Source organism: Talpa occidentalis, unplaced genomic scaffold (assembly GCF_014898055.3).
Source record: "Talpa occidentalis isolate TD23 unplaced genomic scaffold, MPIMG_talOcc4v2.1 talOcc4.2, whole genome shotgun sequence".
NCBI classification, from domain to species: Eukaryota; Metazoa; Chordata; class Mammalia; order Eulipotyphla; family Talpidae; genus Talpa; species Talpa occidentalis.
Window position 1 is genome coordinate 48,203,541 of NW_023602073.1, and position 18,501 is coordinate 48,222,041.

An 18,501-nucleotide genomic window follows, 5' to 3' on the forward strand; every position below is an offset into this window, starting at 1 on the left:
GCCCGCCGCCCGCCGCGCTCTCGGGGAACGCGCGGGGCGCGGGCGCGGGCGGGGGCACGCCCCCGGGAGCGCGTCCCGATCAGGCGTCGCCGCGGGCACCCCGCACGGGTCCTCGGGCGGCGGGGCGGGGGGCGGGGCGGGCCGCCCGGGCAGCGGCGGGGCGGGGTCGGCCTGCGGAGGCCCCGCGTCCCGCTCCTCCCCGAGCCTCCGCTCCCGGTGAGAAGGGGCGCACGCGGCTGGCCCCCTAATGCCCAGGCCTCGCCTCCGTGGCGGGAGCTCATCCACTGAGTGTGAGGTTTCGTGCGGTCCCGAGCTCCTGGCAGGACCGTGCCGGCGCGGGGCTTCTGGCAGCCTCGGCGCTTCAGGGCGTCGTGGCCTCCACGCGGGGCCCCTCTCGAGGGCGCTTCGGCGACCCTAGGGGTCTGTTATGTGCCCCCTCGTCCCACGGCCGAGGAAGTCACGTGCCGGCGAGCGGCCCGCAGCTCCGAGGCTTCGGGTCTAGTGTCCCGGCCACGCCCCCTGCTCTCGGTTCAGGGCCTCACGCGCTTCTCGGCAAACTCCCTCCCTGGACCGGTTCAGCCCCGGGCCCACCCCGCCCGGGCAGCCGTCGCTGCTGCGGCAGCTCCAGGCCCCCGGGATCGTCAGGTGCCTCCCGAGCCCGGGCTCTTAACTCTTGTCCCTCAGTAGCCGTCTCCTGGCCTCTCCCAGCTAGAACCCTCCCAGAGGTCAGACTCAGAGTTGGGCCCAGCCTAGCACGGTGTCTAGGAATGTAAATTACTAGTGTCCAATACAAATCAGGCTTTCCATATTCCATGTGAATGAAGGGAATTTTTTTTTTTAATGACAAAACACCATTTGTATTTTTTTTTTTAAAGATTTAACTATTTATTTATTTATACAAGCACTGGATACAGTCAGAAGCGCGGGAGGGTGAGAGAATTCACCAGAGCCAGAGCGGGGAGCAGAGCAGGCAGAAGGACCGAAGTACACTGCTGAGGGGAGCAGCGGGCGGCAGGAGAGGTCTGCGCGCCATGTGGGACCCTCCTCCGGTGGCTGGGGAGCAGCCGGCGGTCGGAACTAGCGATGCAGAAGCTTGCGGGCAGCTTCGCAACCCAGCGCTCAACCACAGCGCCACCGGGGAGGCCCCCATTTGTAATTTTGTCTATGTTCAGAAAGGGCACTGAGGTGGATGGGTTGAGAAAGAAATCTGGCAGCACTAAGCACATCTTGGTGTCTCCTAACACTGTTCTTTTGACATAGAACTGGACTGTAGGCCAAAGGTGCAGGGGGATTGTGTGTTAGAGGATTCACCAAAGACGGAGTGGGGAGCAGAACAGGCAGATATACCGAGATACACTGCTGAGGGGAGCAGAGGGCGAGACAGGTGAGGTCAGCAGGCACAGGTCAGCTCCCTGGCCAGGGATGGGACTCAGGCTTTAGGGATGATAGGGCTGAGACTTAACCCCTAGGCCACCAGGGAGGCCCTTCTGCTAATTGTTCTTTTAAGGTAAGGCTAGAGGAAGGGGAGCAAGCACTCATGGTAGGTACAGGATAAGGGCTGTGTTGGTGGAGGCCTGTTCTCAAAGCCAGTGTGGCCCAATAGAGGTATTACATGGTTTATAACAAGGAGCATTATGGGTGATGATGGTGAGGTGGGTTGGATTCTAGGCTCAGTGACAGGAACAGGGCCTGGATAAAATGAACATCCCGCTCCCACCCTCCAGCCTCCTTCCCCAAACACACACAGAACCAGAACTCAAATTTGGATCATAAATTTTATTCCCGATGCGGGACAGATCCTTCCATCCCCAAAATGAATCACCAGCTGCCCTGGAGAGATCTAGGAGATTCTCTGTCTCCAGGGAAGGAATGAGAAAGGCAGGAACCAGAGACAGGGAAGTCTGCAGTTCTCCAGCCTACTTATCCTCCCCTTCTCAACAAAGGATTAGTTGCTCCCCATTATTAACCCTCTAATCTACTCACCCCTCAAAAAAAACACCTTCACTCTTCAATAATAACAAAACACACCACCTCAAGTATGCAGGGGAGGGGTTCTGGGATGGGACACAGGTTAAAGGTCATCAATGGAAGGGGCAGGGGAAAAGGAGCCATCACTGTTTCTGCTGCAGGGCCTCCTTCCTGGCCGCATCCTGGAGCAACTGTGTGTCAACTTCATCTGCGGGCAGCTGTACATAGCGGACCACTGAGCCCCGGATGAAGCAGTTCTTCACTGATAACTAGACAAAAAGACAAATGTGAAAACATCCCTCAAAGTGTCCTCCCACCTAGATGCTCTTAGAGGTGTTTCCTCTTCTCTATCATCCCCAACTCACCATGTGAGGGTATTTCTCAGGGTCTGTGACACTGATGTCTGTCAGTTTGATATTGAGATACTAAGAAGAGAAACAATCATTAGCCCTAGGACAAGATGCGAGGACCCACCCCTTAAGCTCTCCCCTCTTCCCCTAAGACCCAATTCTGGGTCCTTGCTATACCTCACCTGATCCACAGAATGGAGTGTTCCACAGATGCTGTAAGGGGTATAGAGAAGAAAAAAAAAAATTAGTTCACACCAAAGGCAACACAGGTGATTTCAGAGTATGAATAGAACATGGTTGGGAGAAGCCAAGGACTTGAGGAAGTCAGAAAAGGTGGAACCAAAAGGGGACATTCCTAAGCCCTGGAGTAAGAGATAGTGGTGTGTGTCATTTTAGACCTCAACGCCTTTCCACCTGAAATACCTCACTCTTAATAGCTACCATTAAACAACTGTTAAGTCCTTAGCCTCTATCCCCAAGGTATCTGTAATTTTTTTTAAATTTATTTATGCATACAAGAGCTGGGGTACAGGCCACAGATGCAGGGGTGTGTGTGTGAGAGGATTCACCAGAGACAGAGTGGGGAACAGAACAGGCAGATTGACCGAAGTACACTGCTGAGGGGAGCAGCAGGCGCGACAGGAGAGGTCTGCGCCATGTGGGGCTGGGGATTGAACTCGTGCTGCAGAGGCTGCGGGATTGCTTCATAGTGCAGTGCTTAACCCCTTGTGCGACGAGGGAGGCCTTGGTATCTGTAATCTTTACAGCACTTCACTTTATAACCATTTAGGCATTCAGAGAGGTTGTATAACTTGCCCAAGTTTAGAACAAATAAACAGAGACTTCAGTCTGACTCCTAAAATCATCAGGTATTTTCAAACACCGCTTCAGAACCAGAGTCCCAAGTAAAGTAGGTAAAACAGCTAAGTCTTGTCCTCAATAATGAAGGCACAAAGGACATCTCCTTTCCCCAATCCTGGAGCCCCCTGAAATGTTAATGAAGACTGCTTTCAAAACACAATGGCTGGGCCTCCCCGGTGGCCGTGGCCCAGCAGTTGAGTGCTGGGTTGCAGAGCTGCCCCCGCAGCCTCCGAAGAGCCGGTTCGATCCCCGGTTGCTCCCCGGCCACCGGAGGAGGGTCCCACATGGCGTGCAGACCTCTCCTGCCGCCCGCTGCTCCCCTCAGCAGTGTACTTCAGTCCTTCTGCCTGCTCTGCTCCCGCTCTGGCTCTGGTGAATTCTCTCACCCTCCTGCGCTTCTGACTACCCAGTACATGTATAAATAAATAAATAAATCTTTAAAAACAAAACAAAACACTATGGCTTGGCTGTTCCAAGCCATGTTACCTCTATCCCCATTTAATGTCAATGGCTTCAACACTAAATCCCACAACCTCAAATCCTATCAGTTGTACTTCTCTCCCTGTCCCAGGAATCCCCATCATCTGTAGATGTCTTTCTAACAATCTCTTTCTAGTTTGACATCTACACACCAAGTCCTGACTACTTTACACCTGAATCCAAGCCAACCTCTAACTTGGCTACCTAGATCCTACCCATCCTACACATGATCACCAAATTCTAAGCTCTGTAGAACTGTGGTATTCAAACACTGATGTGTCCTAAGGTTTCATGAGACCATCTAGGTCTGGCAGTGTGTGCTCAGTGTGTATGTAGTGTGCGAAAGGTTGTCAAGTATTCTTTTCCTAAGTAATTGCTCTCTGTGTTCCTGTTTATTTTGGTCTTAAATTTTTTTAATGATTGTAATGGCAGTTTTTAAATGTCCTTATCTTGCCTAAAAGTTGGTAGTTCTCTGTTGAATAGTAACTTACACCAAATTATAAGTCTTTGAAATCCAGTATCTGAGACCTACTGCCTCCGTGGTGGTTTCATCATATCCCTGGCTGCTGAAGTCTAAGCATCCTACTACCATCTGCACCAGTGAAGTAACTTCAAGGAACTGCAAAAGGTAGTGGTGCAGTTTCATTCAGTCCCTTAAGAATGAGGCATTTGGTGGGCCTCCCTGGTGGTGCAAGAGGTTAAGACGCAACCTATGAAGCTGTCCACAGCCTCTGCAGTATGAGTTCAACCCCTTGTCAGCCAGGGAGCAACCCACATGGCACAGCAGACGCCCGCTGCTTCCCCCAGCATTGTACTTCGGTCACTCTGCCTATTCTGTTCCCCACTCTGTCTCTGGTGAATCCTCTCACCCCCCACACCTCTGGCCTATAGCCCAGCTCTTGTATGCATAAGTGAATAAATCTTAAAAAAAAAAAAAAGAACGAGGCATTTGGTACAAAAGTAATCTGACAACAAACATGAGAAAAAAAAAAAAAAGCTCTTTTCCCAACCCACTGGACTACCTTCAAATCTGGTAAGTCAGGAGCTTTAGGACCTGGTACTCTAACAAGTTATTCTTGCCATGTGCAAGATCCAGGAAAGAGAAAAGAGGAAAATAAACAAATCATCTCAGGTAATTGCCTAGATTTGATTTGACTTCCCTACTTGTCTAACTGACCCAATCTATATTCCATTGATTCCGTGTGCATTGCCAGTCCCATAAATGAAAATCTCTGATCTAAAAGGCAACTCCCTCCCCTTACCATTCCATGTCAATGTTTCCCCCACTAAAATGTTATCTCATATAGAAATGTGGAAGACACTGTTGAGGAGAGAATACACTGATTCAAACTTTTTAAAGGATAACTATACAAAATTGAATAATGATATAAGAGAATTAAAAAGTTTAAGAAAAAAAAAGTTTAAGAAAAACAATAAAACCACAACAGATATTACTATTTTTTTTTTTAAATTAGGATATTATGATGTTCCTCATATTACAGCTTTATTTATTTATTTTTAAAGACTTATTTATTTATACAAGAACCGGGGTACCGGCCAGATACGGGGGAGGGTAAGAGGATTCACCAGAGACAGAGCGGAGAATACAATAGGCAGACTGATGAAATACACTGCTGAGGGGAGCAGCAGGCGAGACAGGAGAGATCTGCCCCACCATGTGGGACTCTGGCCCACCAGCCGGGATTGAGTTCACACTGCAGAGGCTGTGGACAGCTTCACAGTGCAGTGCTCAATCGCCTGTGCCACCAGGGAGGCCCTTATTTATTTTTAAAGATTTATTTATGTATGCATACAAGAGCTGGGGTACAGGCTAGAGGTATTGAGGGTGAGAGGACTCACCAGAAACAGAGTGGGGAACAGAATAGGCAGATCAACCGAAGTACACTCCTGAGGGGAGCAGGTGGTGAATCTGGAGAGGTCTGCTGTTCCATGTGGGTAGCTCCCTGGCCGGGGATCGAACTCATGCTGCAGAGGCTGCGGACAGCTTCATAGGCTGTGTCTTAACCCATTGCACCACCAGGGAGGCCCAGATATTTCTATTTTAAATGTACATCCTAGAGGATTTTTTTCCCCAAAGAAATAATCATGTGTACAAAGATGTATGCTATGGCAATAATGTTTGTAAAAGCAAAGAACTGGAGACAGCCAAAATGTCCAACAACAAGGTTCGGTTAAGTTAGTTCCCGTTGGGCCTTCCTGGTGGCACAGGGAGCACTATCAAGCTATCGCCAGCCACTGCAACACCAGTTTGATGCCCGGTCTGCCAGGGAGCAACCCATATGGCGCAGCAGATCTCTTCTGTCTCGCCCGCTGCTCCCCTCAGCAGTATATTTCAGTCAATCCGCCTGTTCTGTTTCCTACTCTGTCTCTGGTGAATCCTCTCACCCCCACACCTCTGGCTTACACCCCAGTTCTTGTATGCATAAATAAATAAATCTTTAAAAAAAAATAAATTAGTTCTTGTCATATAATAAAAATGCCACAGATACTAAGAATGTTAAAGAGCAACTAGATTGGCATGGAAAATATCCATAACCTACTGTTAAATGAAAAGCAAGTTTCACAATTGCATAAAAAATATGAACCTGGGGCCTCCCTGTGGCTCAGGGGTTGAAGTCTCAGTGCCATCAAGCTACCACCAGCCACTGTGGCATGTTCCATTCCCAGTCAGGGAGCTAACCCACATGGCACAGCAGACCTCTCCTGTCTCACCCGCTGTTCCCCTCAACAGTGTATTTCAGTAAATCTGCCTATTTTGCTCTCCTCTCTGTCTCTGGTGAATCCTCTCACCTCTGCTCCCCCCAACCTCTGACTTATATCCCAGTTCTTATATGCATCAGTAAAAATAAATCTTAAAATATATATATATATGAACCTCCTTAAAAAAAAAAAAAAAAAAAAAAAAAAAACAGCCAGACAGGATTAGATATCAGTTCTGCTGTGTAATTTACTAGCAGATAAGCAATTTTCCTAAATTATCTAAACTTCAGTTCTAGCAATCCTAGCAAATGTCATGTGGGGATGTTGTGAAAATTAAATGAGTTAATAAATGTATTCAGAGGAGTACTTAGTTGATAGGAGGTTCACAAATGTTAGCTATTTTTCTTTCAGTTCACATTTTATTAAGCACCTACTATATGTCAGGCCTATGTTAGACTCTATAAACAATGGCGAGCTTAAACACGGTCCTGGCCGTGAGGTTGTGAATAAAAAGGAACCCTCTTACACTGCTGAGGGGAATGCAAACTGGTTGAACCACTACAAAAAGCTGTGTGGAGGATCCTCAAATTAGTAAAAATGAAGCTACTATATGACCCAGCAAGTCAACTCCTAGAAATCTACCCAAAGGAACATTAATTCGAAAAGAAGCCTGTAATCCTATGTTTATTGCAGCACTATTTACAATAGCTAAGATATGGAAACAACCTAAATGACCAAAAACGGATGACTTGCTCAAGAAAATGTGGGATATATACACAGTGGAATACTATTCAGCAATCAAAAAAGAAAAACTCTTGCCATTTGCAGCAACATGGATGGAGCTGGAAGGAATTATGCTTAGTAAAGTAAGTCAGAAGGAAAAAAAAAATATCAGATGGTTTCACTTTTAGGAGGAATACAGGGAAACCAAACAAGGGGTGAGGAAAAAAAAAAAGGCAAAACTAGCAGGCAAACTATAAATTGGAGACATATAGCAGGGGACGGGGAGGGATCAAAACAGAGGAGGGAAGAGCACAAAAGACTGGTGATGGTTCATGAGTGATTTCATGGTGGGAATTATATGAGGAATATACCTGAGGGGAGAAATCAAACAGTGTACAAAAATGAACAATGTGGGGGGAAAAAAGTATCATTAAAAATTAAAAACAAAGAACATGGTCCTGGCCCTGTAGGAAGGACAGGCCACCAACAATATTATTCCTGTGAATAAAACTTGAGAAGTAGCCACTAGGAAAGAAGTCTAAGGCAATGCAATTGACTTGACTAGAAGAACCTAGAAGTCTTTCTAGGACACAACATTTAATCCAAGTTCTAAAAGGTCATTAGAAGCTTTTGGGACAAGGTGGTAGGGGTTGTAAAGGCTGTACAGAGGGGTTTCATTGATTTTATGGTTATTTTAAATTTTATTTAATAAATAAGGAGATTATGCCACATACACTATTCTGCAGCAGCTTTCTATATTAATACATCTCATTCCTATGTGATAATCACATAATATGCAAGTATCAGTTTAATTAACCCATTCCCGATTTCTGGCTATTACAAATAAAACTATAAACACTTTTGTACATGCATTTTTGCTTGTGGAACTGATTCTTACATTTCTAGAAGCTGGATCAAAGGAGTATAAAAGTTAATCAGAAAAAAACAAAACTGTTCGTTTTGTAAAAAAAAAAAAAAAAAAAAAGTTATTGATGCCTCCACCCCCTCCCCAGTATTTACATTTCCTTGTATTGTTTTCCCATACAAGATACAACACCCCAGCTAATCTGTAGGTTTAAGGCACAAATCATTTCTTCTCTCCACCTTCCTCAACCCTCAAATACTTCTTAAAGAGATCAGCGGGTGCTGGGCATATCCACTCCCTAAAGACTTGTTGGAATAGGCACCTACCTCAGGTCATTCTTGAGTTCCACCACCACATCCTTGCCCACAAGGGACTTGAAAAAGGAATAGAAGAGCTATTGGGCGAGAGGGGGAAAACCATCATAGGGGAAGGGACACGGCAGGAGGAGCGTCCCCTTTCCAGTACTATCAAATACTGGTAGTGGGATCCCCACATCTCCACTTCTCCAAACATCCCGGGAATGAATGGTCGGTGACAGGGATGAACGGCTGGGTCCAAATGATGCTACACACACGCTCCTGAGCCTCCGACTTAAAGCGCGAGAGAGGCTCTGCTTGCACCCACCCGGGCTCCGGCGGGGCCAACACTCAACCGACCTCCTCTCCGGGGGCCCCGGTGACCTGACCGTGGAAATCCCCCCAACCGCGCAACTCTCCCAAAGCCTGGTCTCCGTCAGGGAAATGCCCCCCGGGGAATCTCGCTGTCCCGCCGACTCTGGCTTTTCCTCCTCATAAGAGAAAAAAGCACTTGCAACCAGGTGTTTCTTCTGGAGCGCATAAGCCAAGGCTGGAGGGAAAATGCTAGGCCCGAGGCCAGCCCGGAGGGACAAAGCCGGGACCCCCCACCCGCGCCGCCCCCAACCGTCCAAATTGCCCGCGCTCCCGAGGGCGCCCCCTTGTGACGTCACGGTACCTACCATGGTGCTCGCGCCGCGGGCTGCCGGCCGGACCGGGAAAGCGAGAACCGGGCCGCGGGCCGCAGGCCGGGCGGGAACCCGAGTGCCGCCCCGCGCGTGGGAGGGGCGGGGTCGCGCAGGCGCAGCCGGAAGCGCCGCGGAAAGCTGAGAGTAACGGAGAGCGTGCGGCGGCCCCGCCGCTCGCGGAAAGCAGGCCGGGGAGCGTCCAAGGAACGTGAAAGCCCGGAAAGGGGCGGGGCCCCTGCCTCCCACTTCCTCCCTGAGCGGCGGGCTCCCGCCGCGCATGCGCCAACCCCGGGGCGCCTGACCTGCGGAGCCGCTGCTCTTCTCTGAAGTTCTTTTCTATGACGGTGTAATCCACAGGAAGATTTGCCCATACCTCACAGACACCTCCTATTGAAAACTGCGGGGGACACACCAGGGGACACCAAGGCCCTGCCTTGCAGGGCCTCCCTGGTGGCGCAAGGGGTTAAGCACCGCACTGTGAAGCTATCTAGAGTTCCATCCCCAGCCGGCCAGGGAGCAACCCACATGGCGCGGCAGACCTCTCCTGTCTTGCCAGATGCTCCCCTCAGCAATGTGTTTCAGTCAGTCTGCCCGTTCTGTTCCCCACTCTGTCTCTGGTGAATCCTTTCACCCCCGTCCCCCGCCGCACCTCTGGTCTGTACCACAGCTCTTGTATGCATAAATAAATAAATTGAAAAAAAAAAGTTATTTTCGGGCCTCCCGGGTGGCGCAGAGGTTGAGTGCTGGGTTGTGAAGCTGCCCGCAGCCTCTAAAGCGCCCGTTCGATCCCCGGCTGCTCCCCGGCCACCAGAGGAGGGTCCCCACATGGCGCGCAGACCTCTCCTGCCGCCCGCTGCTCCCCTCAGCAGTGTACTTCGGTCCTTCTGCCTGCTCTGCTCCCTGCTCTGGCTCTGGTGAATTCTCTCACCCTCCTGAGCTTCTGACTGTACCCAATGCTTGTATAAATAAATAAATAAATAAATAAATAAATAAATAAATAAATCTTTAAAAAAAAAAAAAGTTATTTTCCTCTTTGAAACAATTAGCTCATGAAAATTCAAATAATTTGTCCTTTCCATCTAAATCACTCACAACGCACAACCAGAGCACATGCTTTCTTCATGAACTCTTTTTCCTTACTTTTTCAAGATACACTCACAATCTAAAGAGACAAGAAGTAATTTCCTTTAGGAACAACTTTACTGGGTGACAAATAACCATCCACACAGGAGTAAGTTGGGGAGGCCAGAAATAAATAGCAGACATTCAAATTCATCAAATGGTTCAAAGAGTAGGCTGGTATTTCTAAAAGTCTCATTCCAGAATTAGAAACAGAATGCTGTAGTGTGAGATGAAATATGACATCCTCCAATCAGAATTTCAAAGGGATGGTAGCTTAGATTCAGGTTCAGTCAATTCAAGAATCATAACAATGTTTGAAGGCATGGGGAACAAAATTCACCTTAGAGGTGACCCCTGAACCCTCAAGCTTCAGATAACTAATCGACTTCTTCAATTGTGGGGCCTGTGGCAGCCGATCCAGGAGAGTACCCTGTTCCACATGTAGGCCCAGTGCATCCTCCCTGATAGAGTTTTGTAATGACTGGGTTACACACTTTCTCCAAGTCCTTTCTCTTATGTTCAAACTCATCTTTCTCAGCCAGTTGATTGGCTTCTAGCCACGAAAGGACCTCATTGCATTTATCCAATATTTTCTTTTTATCAGATTCACTAATCTTGCCCTTCAAGCCTTCATCACTCACAGCACTCTTCATGTTAAAAGCATAGGATTCTAAAGCATTTTTTGCAGCAATTTTCTCTCTCTGGACCTCGTCCTCAGCTTTGTATTTCTCAGCATCCTGAACCATGCGCTCGATCTCCTCCTTGCTTAGGCGGCCTTTGTCATTGGTGATGGTGATCTTGTTGGCCTTGCCTGTGCTCTTGTCCATAGCTGTTACATTGAGAATACCATTAGCGTCTATGTCAAAGGTCACCTCGATCTGAGGAACTCCTCTGGGTGCAGGAGGGATTCCACTTAGGTCAAAGCGCCCCAGCAGGTTGTTGTCCCTAGTCATGGCCCTCTCGCCCTCATACACCTGGATTAGCACCCCCGGCTGGTTGTCCGAGTAGGTGGTAAAGATCTGTGTCTGCTTGGTGGGGATGGTGGAGTTGCGCTTGATTAGGACAGTCATCACACCCCCCGCTGTCTCCAGCCCTAGAGAGAGGGGAGCAACATCCAACAAAAGCAGGTCTTGTACCTTTTCAGATTTGTCCCCCATCAAAATGGCTGCCTGTACTGCCGCCCCATAGGCCACTGCCTCATCGGGGTTGATGCTTTTGTTGAGATCACGGCCGTTAAAGTAGTCCTGTAGCAGCCTCTGAACCTTAGGGATACGGGTGGAGCCCCCTACTAAAACAATGTCATGGATTTTAGCCTTATCCATCTTGGCATCCCGAAGTGCCTTCTCCACGGGTTCCAGCGTGCCCCGGAATAGGTCTGCACACAACTCTTCAAATCGGGCTCTGGTGATGGACGTGTAGAAGTCGATGCCCTCGAACAGGGAGTCGATCTCCAAGTTGGCCTGCGTGCTGGATGACAGGGTGCGCTTGGCCCTCTCGCAGGCTGTGCGCAGGCGCCGCACGGCGCGCTTGTTCTGGCTGATGTCCTTCTTGTGCTTCCTCTTGAACTCCTCCACGAAGTGGTTCACCAGCCTGTTGTCGAAGTCCTCCCCGCCCAGGTGCGTGTCCCCTGCTGTGGCTTTTACCTCAAAAATGCCATCATCTATGGTCAGAATGGATACATCAAATGTGCCTCCACCCAGATCAAAGATTAGGACGTGTCGCTCTCCCTGACCTGCTTTATCTAAGCCATAGGCGATGGCAGCAGCTGTGGGTTCATTGATAATTCTTAATACATTGAGACCTGCGATTACACCAGCATCTTTGGTGGCTTGGCGTTGAGAGTCGTTAAAATAGGCGGGAACAGTGATCACAGCATTGGTGATAGAGTGGCCCAAAAAAGCCTCAGCTGTCTCCTTCATCTTAGTAAGCACCATAGAAGAGATTTCTTCAGGGTAGAAGGCTTTTTGCTCCCCTTTGTAGGAAACCATTACTTTGGGTTTCCCTCCTTCATTGACCACTTGAAAAGGCCAAAGCTTCATATCTGATTGCACTACAGGATCATTAAATTTCCTGCCAATCAGCCGCTTTGCGTCGAACACCGTGTTCTGGGGGTTCATGGCTACCTGGTTTTTGGCCGCGTCGCCGATCAGCCGCTCCGTGTCGGTGAACGCCACGTAGCTGGGGGTGGTGCGGTTGCCCTGATCATTGGCGATGATCTCCACCTTGCCGTGCTGGAACACCCCCACGCACGAGTAGGTGGTGCCCAGGTCGATGCCGATGGCCATTCCCTTAGAAGTAGCCATGGTTTTCCGAGGTCTGTAGCGAAAACACACTTTTTAAAGATTGTGGTAAAATACACATGACATAAAATTTACCATCGTAACCCTTTTTTTTTGGGGGGGGGCTTGATAGACACACTTGTCCCTCCCCCATCTTAACCACTTAAAAGTAGTAAGTTCATTGACATTATTATCCAAAGAATTTGCAAAACATGATTCATCTGGTAAAAGTAAATATCTATGTCCTTTACCCATGCCCCATTCTTTTTCCTCCAGCTGGGAGCAACCACTGTACTTTGTCTCTATGAATGAGACCCCTCTAGGTACCTCATATTAGTGGACTTATACCCAATTTTTCTGTTATTTCACTCAGCACAATAGCTTCGAATGTCCATTTATATTATAGCATGTGTCATAATTTACTTTCCTTTCAAGGCTGAATAATATTAATTGCATGTGGGTCTCTCTGGTGGCGCAAGGGGTTAAGACACAACCTATGAAGCTATTCGCAGCCACTGCAGCATGAGCTGGATCCCAGGCCAGCGAGGGAGCAACCCACATGGCGCAGCAGACCTCTCCTGTCTTGCCCGCTGCTCCCCTTAGCAGTATATTTCAGTCAATCCGCCTGTTCTGTTCCCCCTCCGTCTCTGGTGAATTCCCTCACACACACACACCGCCTCCCCACCTCTGGCCTGTATCCCAGTTCTTGTATGCATAAATAAATAAATATTTTTAAAAAATCAAAACAAGGGTGGTGGGAATTTTTTTTAAAGATTTATTTATTTAGGGGCCTCCCGGTGGCGCAGCGGTTGAGCGCTGGGTTGCGAAGCTGCCTGTGGCCTCAGCGGCGCCGGTTCGATCCCCGGCTGCTCCCCGGCCACCAGAGGAGGGTCCCACATGGCGCGCAGACCTCTCCTGCCGCCCGCTGCTCCCCTCAGCAGTGTACTTCAGTCCTTCTGCCTGCTCTGCTCCCCGCTCTGGCTCTGGTGAATTCTCTCACCCTCCCACGCTTCTGACTGTACCCAGTGCATGTGTAAACAAAAACAAACAAACAAATAAATAAATAAATAAAAACACGCCTCTATAAAAAAAACAAAAACAAAACAAAAAAAGATTTATTTATTTATTTATACAAGAACAGGGGTACAGGCTAGTTGTGTGGGAGGGTGAGAGGATTCACCAGAGATAGAGCAGGGAACAGAACAGGCAGACTGATGACATACACTGCTGAGGGAAGCAGTGGGAGAGACAGGAGAGGTCTGCTGTACCATGTGGGATTCTCCCCAGCCAGCCCAAATCCAACCCGCGCTATAGAGGCTGTTGACAGCTTCACAGTGTGGCGCTCAACTGCCTGTGCCACCAGGAAGGCCCAAGGATGGTGGGAGTTTTATGGGGACTATAAACAAGATGAAAATGCATACATTGTACAAAAATGAAAAAATGATGTAAAATATATAAAATAAAAATTTAAAAATATTAATTGCATGTATATAGCACATTTTGTTCATTCTCTCTCTATGAACACTTGGGTTGCTTCCACTATTTCTTAAAAAAGCTTTATTTATTTATGCATACAAGAGCTGGGGTGCAAGCCAGAGGTGCTTGGGAGTGAGAGGATTCACCAGAGACAGAGTGGGAAACAGAACAGGCAGATTGACTGAAATACACTGCTGAGGGGAGCAGCGGGTGAGTCAGGAGAGGTCAACTGTGCCATGTGGGTTACCTATTGGCCAGGGATTGAACTCATGCTGCAGTGGCCGCCCCTTTCCGTTTGGCCAACACCTCCTTCCTTACTTTAACTTGAACAAACTAGACCCTCCTAGCGCTTTCTCAAACTTACTGGTCAAAGATTCATGAGTCTGGAGTCTCCCAGGTGGCGCAGTGGGTTGAGCACAGCGCTGTGAAGCTATCCATAGCTGCTGCAGCGCAGGTTTGATTCCCAGCCTGCCAGGGAGATTCCCACATTGCGTGGCAGACCTCTCCTGTCTAGCCCACTGGTCCCCTCAGCACTGCTTTCGGTCGGTCTGCCTGTTCTGCTCTCCATTCTGTCTCTGGTGAATCCTCTCACCCTCCTGTGCCTCTGGCCTGTATCCCAGCTACTGTATAACTAAAAAATAAATCTTAAAAAAAAGAGAGATTTATGAGTCTGATCTGCGCTTGCGCCATTCCAATTCCTCCTCCAATTCATAGTGCTGATGCTTAATCCCCTGAGCCACCAGGGAGGCCCCCAGTTACTTCTACTTTATAGTTACTGCAAATAATACCTCCATGAACTCTGTATACAAGTAACATTTGGTCTATAAATATCTCTTCCAGACCCCACTTTTATGGCAGAATGATTTCTGGACAAAGTAGACAAAGTATTCTTAGCCAACTAGAAGGATGCGGGAGGGCAGTGGGCATACACTATTTTAAGTTTCTCACGACATGACTGACTCAAATGTCCTATTCCTATATCCATGATATATTTTATTCTGATATTGCACCTGTCTCCTCCTCCTTAATTAGGATTGGCTTATGTTCTGGTCCTCTCACGAGATATTAATCTCCACAATTTGGGGGTAGCTTCCTCAGCACTTTTTTTTTTTTTAAGATTTATTTAGTTATTTATACAAGCACTGGGTACAGTCAGAAGTGCGGGAGGGTGAGAGAATTCACCAGAGTCAGAGCGGGGAACAAAACAGGCAGACCGACGAAATATACTGCTGTTTCTCAGCATTTTTTCAGAAGAGATCATATGATCCACCTGGTCTCTTCCTCCCAAAGAAAACTCCAAAAATCCCCTAGACACTATCACAGACCAGTCCTCTAGCATTCTCCCAACAGTTCTGACCAATCCAGTGACTGCGTGCTCCCCAAAGGATGCCCCTTCCTGTTTGGCCAACACCCCGGCACTTTAACTTGAACAAACTAGACCCTCCTGGCACTTTCTCTAACTTACTGGTCAAAGATTTATGAGTCGGCTCTGTGCCCACGCCATTCCAATACCTCCTGACTCACCTACTGTCTCGCCGCCTCCGATCCAGTTTGGTAAAGTTCGGATTTCGAACCCCTGTAGTGGGGGCTCCCTCAATATGAAAACCGCACAGCCGAAGTACCCCCACCCCCCACCCGCCCCGCCCTACAACTCTCGACTGGCTCGGGTCCTGCCACCGCGATTCCACACCTGGCGTGAAGTCAGAGGCTGATCTCCATTGTAACGCAGAGGGGGGCAGCGTCACCCCCGCCCCGCCCCCTTCCAGCCTCCAGCCTCGCGCCCCCCCCCACAGCCCCCACAGCCGGCCCCACCACACCCTCCCAGGGGCGGGGCCGGTCCAGCAAACCCCAGAAGCGTCTGGAGAGTTCTGGCCGGGGCGCAGCCCGAGCGGGGATTGGCCCGGGACAGCCTGGGGGCAGGACGCGCGGAGAAGCTCCTGGAATCTTCCCGACCCGCGGCCCCGCGGGGCTCCGCGATTGGCCGCGGAGGGCAGAGGAGGGGCGCGGGGAGGGTTTATAAACGCGGCCGCCGCCACTCGGGACAAACAGCCACCCCAGGACCGGCCGAGGGGACCCCACCGCGCCGACCCACTGCCTCCAGCGCGAGCTCCCGCGGCGTCGCCCTTCGCGTCCCGACTTCGCAAGGCCCCGCGCCCCGACCGCCCCGACCCGCCCGCCGACCCGCTTGAGACCGAGCGCAGCGCAGCGCCGCCTGGCACGCACCGGCATGGCTAAGGGCACGGCCATCGGCATCGACCTGGGCACCACCTACTCGTGCGTGGGGGTGTTCCAGCACGGCAAGGTGGAGATCATCGCCAACGACCAGGGCAACCGCACCACCCCCAGCTACGTGGCGTTCACCGACACGGAGCGGCTGATCGGCGACGCGGCCAAGAGCCAGGTGGCGCTGAACCCGCAGAACACGGTGTTCGACGCCAAGCGGCTGATCGGCCGCAAGTTCGGCGACGCGGTGGTGCAGGCGGACATGAAGCACTGGCCTTTCCAGGTGATCAGCGACGGCGGCAAGCCCAAGGTGCAGGTGAGCTACAAGGGCGAGACCAAGGCCTTCTTCCCCGAGGAGATCTCGTCCATGGTGCTGACCAAGATGAAGGAGATCGCCGAGGCGTACCTGGGCGGCCCGGTGACCAACGCGGTGATCACCGTGCCCGCCTACTTCAACGACTCGCAGCGCCAGGCCACGAAGGACGCGGGGGTGATCGCGGGGCTGAACGTGCTGCGCATCATCAACGAGCCCACGGCGGCCGCCATCGCCTACGGGCTGGACCGCGGCGGCAGGGGCGAGCGCAACGTGCTCATCTTCGACCTGGGCGGCGGCACCTTCGACGTGTCCATCCTGACGATCGACGACGGCATCTTCGAGGTGAAGGCCACTGCCGGCGACACGCACCTGGGCGGGGAGGACTTCGACAACAGGCTGGTGAACCACTTCGTGGAGGAGTTCAAGAGGAAGCACAAGAAGGACATCAGCCAGAACAAGCGCGCCGTGCGGCGCCTGCGCACCGCCTGCGAGCGGGCCAAGCGCACGCTGTCGTCCAGCACGCAGGCCAGCCTGGAGATCGACTCGCTGTTCGAGGGCACCGACTTCTACACGTCCATCACCAGGGCGCGCTTCGAGGAGCTGTGCTCGGACCTGTTCCGCGGCACGCTGGAGCCCGTGGAGAAGGCCCTGCGAGACGCCAAGCTGGACAAGTCCCAGATCCACGAGCTGGTGCTGGTGGGCGGCTCCACGCGCATCCCCAAGGTGCAGAAGCTGCTGCAGGACTTCTTCAACGGGCGCGAGCTCAACAAGAGCATCAACCCCGACGAGGCGGTGGCCTACGGGGCGGCGGTGCAGGCGGCCATCCTGATGGGGGACAAGTCGGAGAAGGTGCAGGACCTGCTGCTGCTGGACGTGGCTCCGCTGTCGCTGGGGCTGGAGACGGCCGGGGGCGTGATGACGGCGCTGATCAAGCGCAACTCCACCATCCCCACCAAGCAGACGCAGGTCTTCACCACCTACTCGGACAACCAGCCGGGGGTGCTGATCCAGGTGTACGAGGGCGAGAGGGCCATGACCCGGGACAACAACCTGCTGGGGCGCTTCGAGCTGAGCGGCATCCCGCCGGCCCCCAGGGGCGTGCCCCAGATCGAGGTGACCTTTGACATCGACGCCAATGGCATCCTGCACGTCACGGCCACGGACAAGAGCACCGGCAAGGCCAACAAGATCACCATCACCAACGACAAGGGCCGCCTGAGCAAGGAGGACATCGAGCACATGGTGCAGGAGGCCGAGAGGTACAAGGCGGAGGACGAGGTGCAGCGCGACAGGGTGGCTGCCAAGAACGCGCTCGAGTCCTACGCCTTCAACATGAAGAGCGCCGTGGAGGACAACGGGCTCAAGGGCAAGATCAGCGAGGGCGACAAGAAGAAGGTGCTGGACAAGTGCCAGGAGGTGATTTCCTGGCTGGACGCCAACACCCTGGCCGACAAGGATGAGTTTGAGCACAAGAGGAAGGAGCTGGAGCAGGTGTGCAACCCCATCATCAGTGGACTGTACCAGGGGGCGGGAGGCCCCAGGGCCGGTGGTTTTGGGGCTCAGGCTCCCAACGGGTCTTCTTCCTCTGGCCCTACCATTGAAGAGGTGGATTAGTTTCCCATGATCATGCCTTACTATGAGACTTGGCATTCAGAGAGCATTGGCTTATATCACCCTCCATCTACTCTCAACTTTGCAAGGGGTTTGCAAAGTTAAACTCTTCCCTTGCGGTGAAATTATGAACTTGTTATTTTTTCAGAATCTAAATGTAGATATTAATATGTACTATATATGTGCCTTATTTTGTCTATTTTCCTTTTCTAATACACCCAACTTGGGCCTTTTTTAAAAAAAAATCATTATTTCAAAATAAACTAAAAATAATGGAGTGATGTTTTGTCTGCCTTGGTTTTATGTTGAGGTTAGAAGGATCTGTATTGCATCTGTCTTTAAGGGTCTAAAATTGAATGGCAAATTGTCTCTTAGGTAAGGTCAGATATCTAGAAAGTTATGACTTTCTATTGTCTTGTGATCTGCTTAAAGGAAATGAGATCCTGAGAGGTGATTTTTAAAAACTGCTTGTTTTGAGTGGTTTGGGTCCGTGAGTCCAAAAATAATTAAGGGCTACTGACATG

The 18,501-nt window shown here is 50.6% G+C and overlaps 3 protein-coding genes across 3 annotated transcripts; 1 reads left to right on the forward strand and 2 right to left on the reverse strand.

Moving 5' to 3' along the window:
- Window positions 1-1,766: 1,766 nt before the first annotated feature.
- On the reverse strand, window positions 1,767-8,947 carry LSM2 (LSM2 homolog, U6 small nuclear RNA and mRNA degradation associated). Its single transcript, XM_054698129.1, has 6 exons — window positions 8,890-8,947; window positions 8,625-8,752; window positions 8,295-8,362; window positions 2,501-2,531; window positions 2,334-2,393; window positions 1,767-2,237 (listed from the first exon to the last, which is right to left on the reverse strand). Exons 1-6 carry the CDS (start codon window positions 8,945-8,947, stop codon window positions 2,112-2,114), a joined length of 471 nt encoding a protein of 156 aa, XP_054554104.1. The 3' UTR covers window positions 1,767-2,111.
- A 1,190-nt stretch (window positions 8,948-10,137) lies between these two features.
- On the reverse strand, window positions 10,138-15,472 carry HSPA1L (heat shock protein family A (Hsp70) member 1 like). Its single transcript, XM_037519423.1, has 2 exons — window positions 15,352-15,472; window positions 10,138-12,388 (listed from the first exon to the last, which is right to left on the reverse strand). Exon 2 carries the CDS (start codon window positions 12,373-12,375, stop codon window positions 10,450-10,452), a length of 1,926 nt encoding a protein of 641 aa, XP_037375320.1. The 5' UTR covers window positions 12,376-12,388; window positions 15,352-15,472; the 3' UTR covers window positions 10,138-10,449.
- A 498-nt stretch (window positions 15,473-15,970) lies between these two features.
- On the forward strand, window positions 15,971-18,265 carry LOC119252223 (heat shock 70 kDa protein 1-like). The gene has a single exon (XM_037519425.2). The coding sequence runs from the start codon at window positions 16,055-16,057 to the stop codon at window positions 17,978-17,980; it is 1,926 nt and encodes a 641-aa protein (XP_037375322.1). The 5' UTR covers window positions 15,971-16,054; the 3' UTR covers window positions 17,981-18,265.
- The last annotated feature ends 236 nt before the right edge of the window (window positions 18,266-18,501 follow it).